This window comes from Zalophus californianus, chromosome 11, assembly GCF_009762305.2.
Source record: "Zalophus californianus isolate mZalCal1 chromosome 11, mZalCal1.pri.v2, whole genome shotgun sequence".
In the NCBI taxonomy this organism is placed as follows: domain Eukaryota; kingdom Metazoa; phylum Chordata; class Mammalia; order Carnivora; family Otariidae; genus Zalophus; species Zalophus californianus.
The window spans coordinates 15056883-15071294 of record NC_045605.1 but is presented as its reverse complement, the minus strand read 5'-3'; the positions used below and the strand labels follow the sequence as shown (position 1 = coordinate 15071294).

At 42.5% G+C, this 14412-nt stretch overlaps 1 protein-coding gene across 2 annotated transcripts in view; it reads right to left on the bottom strand.

Annotated features, from left to right (window-relative positions):
• Positions 1–2527: 2527 nt before the first annotated feature.
• The window catches only part of ARCN1 (archain 1), a 26545-nt gene continuing 14660 nt past the window's right edge, over positions 2528–14412 (bottom strand). Inside the window, exons 6-10 of one of the 2 annotated variants that reach the window (XM_035722665.1) lie at positions 12975–13140; positions 10005–10152; positions 9571–9679; positions 6753–6957; positions 2528–4287 (exon numbers count right to left, since the gene is read on the bottom strand). In XM_035722665.1, the coding sequence (XP_035578558.1) occupies positions 4198–4287; positions 6753–6957; positions 9571–9679; positions 10005–10152; positions 12975–13140 (718 nt within the window). In that variant the 3' untranslated portion in view covers positions 2528–4197. The remainder of the gene's footprint in view (positions 4288–6752; positions 6958–9570; positions 9680–10004; positions 10153–12974; positions 13141–14412) is intronic. The other variant, XM_035722666.1, reaches the window with a different exon arrangement.

The following is a 14412-nucleotide window of genomic DNA, read 5'->3' as shown; positions in this document are numbered from 1 at the left end:
CGCCCCCACCCTCCACCCCCACCCGCTGCACATCTGGAGCCCATCAAAAAACTCAGTGCTCTCTCACAATTACGCAAGAGGTCGAGCAGCTGGGAGCTCAGGAAAGGGGGAGGAAGAGAGAAGAAAGCAGAAAACAGCTTTCCAAGCATGCTTCAGACTTTCCAAACTGGAAGCAGGGGGGAGAGGGCAAAGGCTGGGTGTGGAAGGAAGAGTGGATTTTTGAAGGCCCTCTGCACTTGGCTATGAATGTCAGGAGTCTATTTCCACATCCCTCCTGCCTTTGCCTAGGCAATCTTCCCACCTCTGTGCTCCCCCTCGCCCCAGAGGGAGGCGATTATTGCTCATTACAGCAAGCGAACCCTGCACAGTCACATCTAAAGCTCTCCTTTCTGGCCTCTGCGGATCCTGAACTCAGGCATCATTAGCGTAGGTGTGGTGACAGCAATGACGCCAAGTAACTCCTCCCTGCATCCAACTTGGGGAAATGTTCAAACCTTTCTGCAGCAGGAGGTCTCTCCTCGGCTTGTCCTAGAAATTGCACAATCCATGCTCAGACCCAAAGCTAAGAGACACCAAAGCTGAGTGGGCAGTTTGGGTAGTGGGGGAAGACTGGTCTCATCTACATCCGTGTAGGCTCAGGACCTTCCTATGAGCTGAAAAGAACCACCACTGATTTGGGCAAGAGAATGGGAAACAAAACCTATCTCCACTTGGCTTCATTGCCTTGAAAATGTAACGCCTCTTTCTCAACCAGCCCGTCTGGTTATCAACCTGATCACAGAGTACGCTTATGGGAGCTTTCGAGAAATGGGCTAAGCCCTAAGTAGCCATTTAGCCCCTGCCCTATGAACAGCAAGGCAAAAAACCTTTCTGTCTGTGGGGGGTGGAGAAGTGGGAAGGGACCCAAGCTTCTAAAACTGCTTTGTGGCTAGATTGCTTGTGTTTGAGAGTGGGCAACAGCTTAGTTTGGAAAGGTATAGTCTTCCTAAAGGTCTGGCTCCACGTAAACCTCTAACTCCCGAGGGTAAGATGGGAGACTGATGCTTGTAGAGAGGCTTTCTAACCTCAGGTTAAGAGTGATGTACAGCACCCAGTGACTTGTGGAGCCTCTAGGAGTTTCAAAGCTCTATAGCGGCAAATAGATTTACCAAAGGGGGCAAGAAGAGGAAATGGAAGGAGAGAATGGTTGCAATGAGATGTGCATAGTAAAGGGGAGTTAATTCGGAGTTTTTGCTTTCCTTTTGAGAGATTGCTCTGAAGCCTACGAGACAGACCCCTACTTATTCCTCACCCTCACTGAGACTCGCACTAGCATCAGCCATAGTTAACACTTGTCTACCTGAGGAGACAAGGCTTTATAAAGTAGGTAGCCATTGCTTCTAGTTAAGACTTTCATCTTCTTGAGGATGGGGCTTTTTCTATTTTTCTATCTTCCTTCAATGAGCCCGACCAGATGTGAACTTTTTTAAAAAAGCTACTCTGTATCAAGCCTGGAAATCTCTCAGAAGCTACTCAGTGTGGACAACTTCACATTAATTGGAGGGCAAAGCTTCCGGAGTCAGAGATGCATGGGTTGATAGATCCAGGGGGTCTGAAACTACTGTGAGTAGATGAATTACAGATCTTTTTTGGAAAGGAATTCCTGACCACGAGGTGTGTTCCCTACCTCCTGTGTGGAATTAATTAATTCAAAGCAGGAACCACAAACCTCCTACATTAACCAGAATGCTCAGTCAGATCTAATTATTTTGTTCGGCTCCCTCACGAGAGGCCAACAAAAGGTCCACTTGGTGCGGTGGAGGGACCAGTGCCAGTCGGGCGTGGCATGGCTCCGGCGCGCTCCCCGGGGTTAGGGTTACAGTCTCAGAGAGCCACGCCACGCTTCAGCAACAGACCAGAGACTTCGTTATTTCTCTTAAGGAAGAAAAAAATTCAAACTCTTGGCTTTCACCCTGAAGATAAAAAACTTTATCATTCCCAGACACTCGTTATTCATTACAGAAAGTAATTTGTCTTCCAAAGAATTTGTTGACAGTCAATAGTTAAGTTACATAAAAAGAAAGTAAGGATGAAGACTTTCCTGAGGGAATTATCAAAACTCCCCAAGCATCCATCCATCCCTCACCCCGGGATCACTTTCTTACCACTGTTGCTCTAATGGGGAAGAGAATGCTCTGAGACATCACCGATCATTGTTATTCTTTGTAGATGAAGCCTCATGGTTCTGACTCTACAACTGCCCCTGACAAAAAATTAAGACCAAAAGTCCGTTAAGTAGCATCAAATTAAAAAACTCCACGGACCGGAGTACACGTATACGTGTACGTGTATGTGCGCTCCGATGGAGAATACACATGGAGGCACGATCCCTGTAATGTGGGGGAAGGCAATGAATACTCTCGGATAGAGATGCTTTGCTCTTAAAAAAAACATATCATTAATTTTTAAACTTAGATCCCGTTACATCATCTCGAATCAGCAAGGAGACACCAAAGTATGAGAGAGCCAAGAGTCTAATAAACATTCATTTTATAATACTCTTTATTTGATTAAAGAATTTTCCTTCTTTGTGTACACTGGAATGTTATATTCCCTATGTATTTTACAGGGTTACAAAATGTCGCTCATTTTAAATATTACCCCAAAAGTAATTTCAGAAAAAAAAAAAGTTGTGAAACTAAACAACTTTAAAAAAATCATATGGACAAGCAACTTTCAAACAAAACTGGATTAATAAGATTTCTTGCCTACGTAACTACATGACAGATTTCTTGTTCCAGTCCCCTTCCTCAAAACAACCTCATGTGGAAACCAAGCCAGAGATAAAGATTCTTCCCTGATGCAGTTAAGGGAAAGGGAAAGGCCAGAAATTTCTTTGGCAAACAATTCCATCCATGGCCATCTGTGTGTGACTGCTTTGCTTCGAGGACAGCACACTCTTTGCAGGGGAGGCCCGCTGTCGTCCCAAGTGGGAGTGGTCATCTCCAGCCCAGCTGGAAGTGCAGCAGGTCATCTGCCTCTCCGCCCCGCCTGGGGCTGTGGCCTAGCAGCAGCAATACTGCTGCTAACTCAGTGCAATACTGAGTTAGAAAGCCAACGCTGGCCTGGCTGATGTAGCCTTCTCCATTGCACAAGTAATGGATGAGAGGGGGCATGAGGACACTCAACAAGAAGGGCTCAAGGGACGAAAAAGAAGGACTTCAGAGACAGGAAAGACAGGAAAGGACTGAGAACACAGAGAAGAGCCAAGAGGAGGAGGTGATGAATTCAAGGACACGTGAATGGATTACAAAGACCATGAGCTTTTATGTTTTAGCTGAAGTACCCAAAGTGTAGAGAACCAGAAGCTTGGGTAGCACCAGCAGCCGACAGGATTACCTGTGGATGTGAAAGCCCTCTCTGGACATAACCATTCGCCTCTCAGGCATCTTGCAAGTGGGGGCTGTGCCATCAGAAAGCTGCTTCTCAGTGGTCTTTACTACTGGCACAAGTGGGATTCACAGTACTGTTCTAAACAGGAACATGACTGAAGGAAAACAACGTGCAAGGGAATGGAGGGATAAGTGGACATAGGAAAAAGACAAAGTACATCCTTATCTGTTAACTTCTAGACCTCATACCCCTTAAGCAGTTCACCTGTATAGTCCAAAGACCAAGATTGGATTAGATCAACCAGTTCCCAGGAGTGCCAAACAAATACAATGCCTACATATGGATGATCCCAGTGCTTGACTGAAGGTATAAAGAAAAACTGAAGGTAAAGGAAAGGAGTATGAAAGATTAAAATTTGCAGAGAAAAGAAAAAGAAAATTTGCAGAGAAAACTTTTTAAAAATGAAGTATGAAATGTAACCATATTTAGGGATTAAAACAAAGGAGCAACAATGAGGCAAAGGCAGAGAAGCTGTTCAACTGGGGGGCATTCCCTGGAGAACGTGCTTTCCTGCTGGCCAGTAAAATCTGCCAAAGAAATCAGCAGCCTTTCCCTTTATGTTTGTGTCTTTCTTTGCCAAAGGATGTCTCCGTGACACTTGAACACTGAGGGTGAGTTGAGGGTCCTTGCGCGCAGAGAATCGTGCATTGTACCAGAAAAAAAGGGTCTCCAATGGCTTGTGGATTTGGAAAAAACTCTTCAGCCACTGTTGGCTTCTTCTTTATTAATATGAAAAATTTCCTTTCCGGTTCCCTCTTCTTGGTACTACAGGATTTCATACTTATCCACCAGGAAAGTGGTCTCTGTGGAAAACCTTACGGGGCTATTTCCATCTACCTGGGTCACTTTGGTAACCTAGGGAAACAAACAAAGAGTGAGGTAAAGCAGGAGGAGAGCAAGTCTCCAAGGTGCTGACTAAATTCTCAGGACAGAACAGATCAAATTCCCTTAAAGCAGTATTAAAAATAACTCAAAAACACTACAAAAATTCAATTCACAATTGTGCTTTATAGCATCACTCTTCTCCACCAACACGATTAACTTGCTTTCTAGACAGAAAAGACAACTGTTGGCATGAGACGTACAGTGGTATCAAGTAAAAGATCTAGAATGAGTGGCCACTACCCAGACCTTGCCCCATAAAACCTATGAAGTTCACATTTTATCAGGCTGATCAATTAATATTTTGACCCAAAATGCAATATTCTAACTCTTCAACTTCATTTGCCTGATTTGCTCTCCAAGTCTCATTAAGCTGCTCTATCACAGTTATTTTCTAGATATGGCTGGGTCCTTCTATGAGATCTTGTTTTTTCTTTTTCATTATAAATGTCTAGTTTAATGAATTACCTGTAACATCAGTGCCTGTAATGGCATTAACACAATGCTTGAACCACTGATTATATTTTCTAATGAGGTTTTCAGAGAGTCCTCCTACTCTTCGAATTGTCCCAAACAGGAAAATGTGCCCATTACTATCCCATGTCTTGGTTTCAAGCCTGTACTACCAATACTGATGGGCTTATGCCAATAACTGAGAGTGGAGAGAGAAGTGCTTTTTGGAATTATCCAACAGAGGAAGGAAAACTGTAACCTCCCAAGCACTTATAGGAGAGAGAGAGAGACCATCTGGGAAGATAAGATAGTGCCACAATAACAAGCAAATCAACAAGTCAGAGGGGAAAATGACAATATAAATTGGGTCCTTGTAATGCAACTTCAAAAACAAGAGGTACAATGAGTTAAAAATAACAATCTAAAGAAACAGTTCACAAATACTCATTACTTTGCTTATCTAAAGGACCAGGTCTGCAAAAGAATTGGCTCATGATTATCTGTATTAATGAAGGGAAGCTATAACATAAATAATCCAAATATTGTGGGGTTTTAAAAAAGATTTTATTTAATTAATTTATTTATTTATTTATTTGAGAGAGGGAGGGAGAGCAAGAGCGAGCATGAGCGCACATGGTGGGGGAAGAGCAGAGGAAAAGGGATAAGCAGACTTTGTGCTGATCATGGAGCCTGACTCGGGGCTCGATCTCAGGGTCCTGGGATCAAGGCACAGATCAGGCTCCCTGCTCAGTGGGGAGTCTGCTTCTCCCTCTCTCTCTGCCCCTCACCCCCACTCATGTTCTTTCTCTCCCTCTCTCAAATAAAAACAAAACTTTCTTTCTGTCCTTGGGTTCAAACCAAGTGACACATAAAAGGCATTACAAAACAAAACACAAACAAAAACTTAAAAATTTCAAAAATTAAAAAATAAAAGGCATTATAAAACCATAGGTTGGCTGTTTTGGTAAATGGCTTTTAAAATGTATGAGGGGCGCCTGGGTAGCTCAGTCATTAAGCGTCTGCCTGCGGCTCTGGTCATGATCCCTGGGTCCTGGGATCGAGCCCTGCACTGGGTTCCTTGCTCCGCGGGGGGCCTGCTTCTCCCTCTCCCACTCCCCCTGTTTATGTTTCCCTCTCACTGTGATTCTGTCAAATAATAAAAAAAATCTTAAAAAAAAATAAAATGTATGATCTTATTTAAAAAAATAGACAACTAAGAAATACAAATCTTGCACAATCCATAAATACTTCTTTTTTTTTTTTTAAGATTTTACTTACTTGATGGAGAGAGACACAGCGAGAGAGGGAACACAAGCAGGGGGAGAGGGAGAGGGAGAAGCAGGCTTCCCGCGGAGCAAGGAGCCCCATGCGGGGCTCGATCCCAGGACCCTGGGATCATGACCTGAGCCGAAGGCAGACACTTAATGACTGAGCCACCCAGGCACCCCACAATCCATAAATACTTTTATACGTATTCAATTTCTTTACCTTGCCCAATCTAGAGAGGAAAACTGAGTTAAAACAGGAGAGGAATTTGACCAAGATCATACAATGAGAGTCAATAATGGAATCCTCAGGGAACACCAGTTTTTCTATTTTTTCTTTTTAAAGTAAGCTCTAGGCCCAACATAGGACTTAAACACATGACCCTGAGGATCAAGAGTCACATGCTCTACAGACTGAGCCAGTCAGGTACCCCAGCTTTTCTGAGTTTTGATACCATGCTGTTTATCTGGCATCCATCTTACCACTTTCCCCATATGTGCTCTCGATTAAAAGGGGATACCTCGGGCACCTGAGTGGCTCAGTCATTAAGCGTCTGCCTTCTGCTCCAGTCATGATCCCGGGGTCCTGGGATCGAGCCCCACATCGGGCTCCCTGCTCGGTGGGAAGGCTGCTTCTCCCTCTCCCACTCCCCCTGCTTGTGTTCCCTCTCTCGCTCTCTGTCAAATAAATAAATAAAATATTAAAAATAGGGGGTATACCTGTATATTACAGTAGTTTCTTTTGGAGATGAAGGAGACTTGAACAGGGAAGAAGTCACTGGGCTGCCCAGCAATGCTGAACTCGAGACTGCCACTCTTATTTTTGGCATCAATCACCGGCAGGCACCACTCCAGGGTACTCCGTCGGCTGTCGTGCCGGTATTCGCCATCAATCTCCCCAACCACCGGCGCGCCCACACCAGATCTGCCATGAGAAACACCTGTGTCACCTTAGTGGTCCAGAGCTGGAAGAACTCTGCCAAGGAAAACCAGCCCTGAATTTGATTATGCTCCTCAGCTTCTGCCCACTTTTTTAGGGTCCTAGAAAAAAATGAGGCTCCCTAATAACTTCAAGGATCAAACAACGTCCTAGCACCTTGGCCAAGGGTCTCACTCACTGCCTTTATATATACAGATACATGCAACCACAGGTAACTGGCAGAGATATCCATGGGCTGCTCCAGCTTGTGGATTAAATCTGGACTTACCAGGGGACCGAGACTGACAAAAGTGGGATATATTTCCAAAAATTCTGCACCAAGGGTTTGTTGCCTTGTCAAGAAGGAATTTTAACATACTGCAGCTCCCTTTATAGGTGACAATGGGGGGAAAACAGTTGATACTAGTGGTGCTAAACCTTATACATCACTATCTGGTTATTTAGAATGGAGATGAATTTGGGCCTTTGAAAAGATGTCTTCAAAAGATTTTGTTTCAAAACCTGTACTTGACGCTGGTGGGTCTGATTTATAATCCAGTAAGTGGACTTTTATATGATAAGTAAAAACACAATCACCCCTGCCCAGAATGTGAACATGATGGAAGAAAGACACACATAGCTGTCCTTAATTTGCCAGAGAACCAGGGCTAGTTAGGATGTACTTTGCACCCCAAACATGGCTGACAGGCAGTGTCACCCACTCCTACACATTGCAAATTTACCATCTTTTCATTCACCAGTGCCATTCAATGCTTCCATTAGGGGCAGAGTAAATAAGGAGACAAAGAGAAGAATTTAACAGTGATACAACATGATCAGCTCTTCCCTATCAATTCTATGGTCCCAGTTGTATATATGTTTCTTCTCTCTGCTCTTCTTCCGATTCTGGTCTCTCAAATTTGATCAGTTCTAGAGAAGAGGGTAAAATGTTGTTTAAGGAAGGGTCTCTTCTGGAGACTATTGCAAAAGTGAACTAAGACACAGGAAACCACCATAACCACAATTACAGGATAGATGGAGAGGCCTAAAAATTGTGGCATCCTAAAAATAGCCTGGTAAAATAAATCTTGACAAAACAAAACCCACACCTGTCACCAACGCCCAAGTCCTACAATGGTTCAAGGCAGCCATCTATTGTTCTGAAAGAATAACCAAGCTGTGAAGAATAAGACAGTTACCCCAATAAAGGAGAGAGTGATAATAAAGCATATATATATATATTTTAAAGATTTTATTTATTTGACAGAGACTGAAAGATAGCAAGAGCAGGAACATAAGCAGGGGGAATGGGAGAGGGAGAAGGAGGCTTCCCACCAAGCAGGGAGCCCGATGTGGGGCTCGATCCCATCATGACCTGAACTGAAGGTAGACCCTTAACGACTGAGCCACCCAGGCGCCCCTAAAGCATATTTTTTAAAATGGAAAATAAGAATGACAAAAAACCAGACCTGGCCATGTAAACGTCTGAATTATCAAAAAGGAAACAAAACTACAAATTAAACTAATACCATTTTCTCTGCAATAATAACTAAGCAATATAATAAAGATACACTAAGAATACACTTACTGGGTGTTCATAATTATACCCTGTACTTAATTATGGGGGGCAGGTACTGACAGGTAGAGGAGAGGAGCTGGATTCATTGGCGATATAATAGAGCACACTCACTGGAAGTGCTAGTGAGATAAACTTAAGGGAAAGAGTATTTCCAGATGATCCTAGAAAGAGGGGCTTTAAAGTACACATTAAAAACTTATTGGAACTAAAAAAAAATAATAAAAATAAAAACTTACTGGAACTAATCTTCTGGGGGTGTTGGACATTTTCATTATCTTAATTGTGGTGACAGTTTCACAGGTATATACGTGTCAAAACTTATCAAACTGTACAACTTAAATATGTGTAGTTTATTGTATGTCAGTTATACTCAATAAAACTGTTAGAAAATTTACGAAAACTAATGTATATATGTTCTCCGGCAAGAATCAATGGTTCCCTTGAAAACATACTCTCATCTTTAGCTGAAAGTTTAGAGAACCAAGTGAAAGAGAAAAAATTCAGTCTAACAGATTCAATTTCTGAGTTGCAAAACAAAATCGACTTTTTTTTTTTTGACTGAAAAATGGCTCCTCCTTCTGGAAGTCTTCATTACTACAAGAACAAAGAGGCCCAACATCTGGAAACAGCCCTAGAACTACAACTGGCTCTGAGTTGGTTTTAAAAAGAGTAAAATCCACTCCTTTTAGCGTGAACAGCTCAACACCCTCTGACAATTGTATGTAATCTTGTAAACACCATCACAGTCAAGTCATAGAACATTTCCACCATCCTCGAAAGTTCTCTTGTGCCCTGTTGCAGTCAACTGTCTTCCTCTCTACCTCCTGATTTCTGTTCCAAGAGTATTATGTTTTCCCAATGTCATATGAGCATATAGTGTTGTGGACTTTTGTAACTGGTTTCTTTTACAACCGGCCTTTTTAAGAAGCAGGTATCTTAGAATGGATGGCCAACTAAGTGCTGCCTCCAAACAAGTTCCAAAAGACTATTTCTATAAGCCCAGTACCAAAAAAAAATCATTATGTGGGGACACCACTTACGGAAGTGGGATGGTGATAATCACATCATTCAGTTCTAAATTATCTTCTTGCAGCTCATACTCTATGTTGACATCACAGCCATTTCCACTCTCTGAGGGCCAGCAATTAACTGAGAAAAAAAGCAAAGCAGGAATACTCAAATATTAGAAAAAGAATGGAGAAAAGTTAAGATGGCAAATCAAAGCGGACAGCTAGCTGCAGGCCTTAGACACCCTAATATAAACTACTATAAATAAGAGTTTCAAAATTAAAGCTACTAAAAAATGAAAGCTCATGATTAAAATACACAAAATGCAGCACTAAGCCCATTTTGAAAGAAAGTCATTTTGTCAAAAAGAATTTTGCTACAGCAATGAAGATAAGCATGTACAAGCCAGGGCTATTTCTAGTTCTCAGTGCCGACTAGCTTAGTGGGACTGGCCAGAAACACTTACTTGTCAGTGGAATAAAAGATTCTTCTGTGGTTTGTAGCCTCCACTTTAGTACCCCTACATCACTGTTGACTGGAAATGACTTCTCTGGATTCTTCAAGCCAATTAGAGATTCTGCAGTGAAAAGTTTTTTATCCACATTTGGATGGGTCTGAAATGGCAAGTAAAAGAAAACTTCTGAGGTTCAGGCATAAGATAGGAAATAAATTCCTTCTGGTCTTACATGGTCCATAATCTACACATCTAAAATAGAGTACCACGGGGTGCCTGGCTGGCTCTGTCGGCAGTAGAGCATGCAACTGTTGATCTCAGGGTTCTGAGTTCAAGGTCCATGTGGGGTATAGAAATTACTTAAAATAAAATCCTTAAAAAAAATAAAAAAATAAAATAGAGTACCTAAAAGAATGCCAATTCCTTTTGATCTGAAGAAAGATGTCCCTTTTTTAAAGACTTCAAGACATTTTAAAATAGGAATTGGGGATACCAGAGTGGCTCAGTTTGTTGAGTGGCTGACTCTTGATTACGGCTCTGGTCATGATCTTGGGGTCATGGGATCAGGCTCTGCATCGGGCTCTGTGTTCAACAGGGAGTCTGCTTGAGATTTTCTCCCTCCCTCTGTCCCTTGCCACCACCCCCCCATGCCCTGCACTTGAGCATGTGTGCTCTCTCTCTCTCTCCAAAATAAATAAATAAATCTTTTAGGGGCATCTGGGTGGCTCAGTTGGTTGAACGTCTGCCTTCAGCTCAGGTCATGATCCCAGGGTCCTGGGATCAAGCCCCACATCAGGCTCCCTGCTCAGTGGGGAGCCTGCTTCTCCCTCTCCCTCTGCCCCCTGACTCATGCTCTCTATCTCAAATAAATAAAATCTTTAATAAATAAATAAATAAATTCTTTAAAAGTAACTTCAACTCTAAGGCATTTTGTTTGTTATCGAACAAGTTAATAATTTTGTAACTGAAAAAGCTGAAGACCTTTAACCAAGTCCTTTCTAAAAATACTTCACAGGAAGCAACATCATGGGAGGGCCAAGCAAGCCAAGTAGGAGACTACTGATCAGATGCCTGGGTCATATAGCAGTCCTGGCCTTACAGTCAGAAGGCAGAAGAGAGAAAAGCTCTGTGGAAAGTTTAGTTGCAATTTTGCCCAGAGCACTATAAAGTTATTCAAACTCAGGCCAGCTAAGATAGACTAATCTTTTAAAAAGAAGTCATATTAAGAGAGAAAAGGGAGGGGCGCCTGGGTGGCTCAGTCGGTTAAGCATCTGCCTTTGGCTCAGGTCATAATCCTGGAGTCCTGGGATCAAGCCCAGCGATGGGGTCCCTGCTCAGTGGGGAGTCTGCTTCTCCCTCTGCCCCTCACCCCACTCGTTCTCTCTCTCTCACACACAAATAAAATCTTAAAAAAAAAAGAGAGAAAAGGGAAAAGAAATAACTCCTGGACAGTAGCCTATATATACTTTAAGAGCCAGCAAAGCTGGGGCACCTGGGTGGCTCAGTCGTTAAGCATTTGCCTTCAGCTCAGGTCATGATTCCAGGGTCCTGGGATCAAGCCCCGCATCGGGCTCCCTGCTGGGCAGGAAGCCTGCTTCTCCCTCTCCCGCTCCCCTGCTTGTGTTCCCTCTCTCGCTATATCTCCCTCTGTCAAATAAATAAATAAAATCTTAAAAAAAGAGAGCCAGCAAAGCTGTTGTCAAAACTATAAGCACTACTTCCAAAAGACAACTTTGTGCTGATTATGGGGGAAAAACAGACAAAAAAACCACATTCTTCCCTAAAAATGCTTTGTTCTTGTAACAAGAAATACAAGATCAACCATTTAAATAAAGTGACAAAACAACTGTAATAATACAAAGAAGTTTCATACATATCCAGGTAGGAGGAACATACATATTTTGTAAGGATTTTTATTAAATTTTCAAAAATACCATTAAATATTGCCCTTCAGGGGCTCCTGGGTGGCTAAGTCGGTTAAGCTTCTGACATCAGCTCAGGTCATGATCTCAGGGTTCTGAGACTGAGACCCACCTCGGGCTTTACACTCAGCGGGGAGCCTGCTTCTCTCCCTCTGTCTCTGCCCCTCTCCCTGCTCTCGTGTATGCTCACTCTCTCACTAAATAAAAATCTTTTAAAAAACTCTGCCGTTTTTTAAAAACTGTGTTTGAAACAGTATCCTGAATTATTTACTCTTTGCGTAACAGAAACAAATAAGCATCTATCTGTACCTTTGTTAATGACTATGAAGTCATTAAATCGATTTCAAAATGACCTTTCATTCAATTCCACTATTAAAAGTCTATTATAATACAACTGCTGTCAGTTGCTCTCAACCCCCCTGGTAAGATATTTACTGTCTCAAGGTCTCCACTGTATGTAATAAATTAACTTCTTTCCTAGGCATCTAGAATGGCACTAGTTCTATAAATTCCTTTTTTTTTTTTTGTAAGATTTTATTTATTTGACAGAGAGAGACACAGCAAGAGAAGGCACACAAGCAGAGGGAGTGGGAGAGGGAGAAGCAGGCTTCCCGCTAAGCAGGGAGCCCGATGCGGGGCTTGATCCCAGGACCCTGGCATCATGACCTGAGCTGAAGGCAGACGCCTAACAACTGAGCCACCCAGGTGCCCCTATAAATTCATTTTCTATGTTCTGTGGTTCACATGAGAAACTCCAGTTGAGAAAGACTGTGCTAGGCAGACAAATCGAAGTCGGTTTTTTAAGATTTTATTTATTTGAGAGCGAGCAAGCAAGAGAGAGCGAGGGGGGGGGCACGCGTGAGTGCACAAGCGGGGGGGGAGGGGCAGGGGGAGAAGGGGAAGCAGACTCCCTGCCGAGCAGGGACCCTGACATGGGGCTTGACCCCAGGACTCTGAGATCATGACCTGAGCTGAAGGCAGGCTCTTAACAGCCTGAGCCACCCAGGTGCCCCAGACAAACCGAAGTCTTAATACTTCCTTACCCAAAGCCTCTACACACCTGTAGCTGCACCCCTTTCTTATCTTCATTTTCCACATGAAGACGAATTCGGCCAAATTTATCATCTGAGATCCTAAGCATGATCATGCCATGCAATTCCATATTCTGCAATCCTCCATCCCGTCCACAAGTCAGTGTGATCTTTTCCTCAATCTTCATGTGCACACTGTAGAGAAAAAGTAATAAATTTTTTCATAAAGGTAGAAACCAGAATTCCCTTTCTCCAGGGTTTAATGGTGATTAGCCATCAACAACGTATTTTAAGGTGCTGTTGCTGTATGTACAGAATTTAAAGCATTATACCCTTTTATCCCACAGACAAGTTCCCACCTGTACAAACAATGTAGTAGTTATTCACGGAAGAACTATCTACAATACAAGGTTGGAAATAACTTAAATGTCCATCAGTAGGGAACTGCTTAAATACATAAAGGTATATCCACAAAAATGAATACTAAGCACTTGTGAAAAAAGAGGTAACTGAAAATGTTTTTCATTTGAAAATAATTTCAAAAATTAAAAAATTAAAATTATACCAGGAATACATTTATACCTTTTTGTTTTTTTATTTTTCTTTTAAAGATTTTATTTATTTGATAAAGACAGACACAGTGAGAGAGGGGACACAAGCGGTGGAGTGGGAGAGGGAGAAGCAGGCTTCCTGCGGAACAGGGAGCCTGATGTGGGGCTGGATCCCAGGACCCTGGGATCACGACCCGAGCCAAAGGCAGACGCCCAACAACTGAACCACCCAGGCACCCCTATACTTTCTAAAAATGCTGTTAACATTTTATCCCACCATTTGTTTTATCATTTCATACTCTCTACAACTATACAACTATATTTGTTTTTTTTTTTTCCTGATCTGCTTATAGGCAGATTATACACATCATGGCCCTTTACCCCTAAACACTTCAGAGCACATCTTGTGAAAATAGGGATAGTCTCTTACATAACCACAGTAACTTCGCAAACTGACACTGATACTTTCTCTACTCTACCACCCATATGCCAATTCTGTCAGTTGACCTAATAATGTGCTTTAAAGCAGTACAAGATCCCAGGGTGCCTGGGCAGCTCAGTCGGTCAAGCGTCTGACTCCTGATTTCGGCTCAGGTCATGATCTCAGGGTCCTGGAATCAAGACCTGCACTGGGCTCTGTGCTCAGTGCACAGTCTGCTTGGAATTCTCTCTCTCCCTCCCTCTGCTTCTCCCCTGACTCACGCACGTTCAGTGTCTCTTTCTATAAAATAAATAAATGGATAAAATCTTTAAAAGAAAAAAAAATAAAGTACAAGACCCAGTCTAGGATAAAGTATCACATTTAGATGTCATGTCTTTATAGCTTCAAATAAGGATATTCTCTTCTCCAAAATAAGTGAAAAAAGTAATTGGAAAATGTGTCTAGTATGCTACCACTTGTGTATAAAGAAAAAAG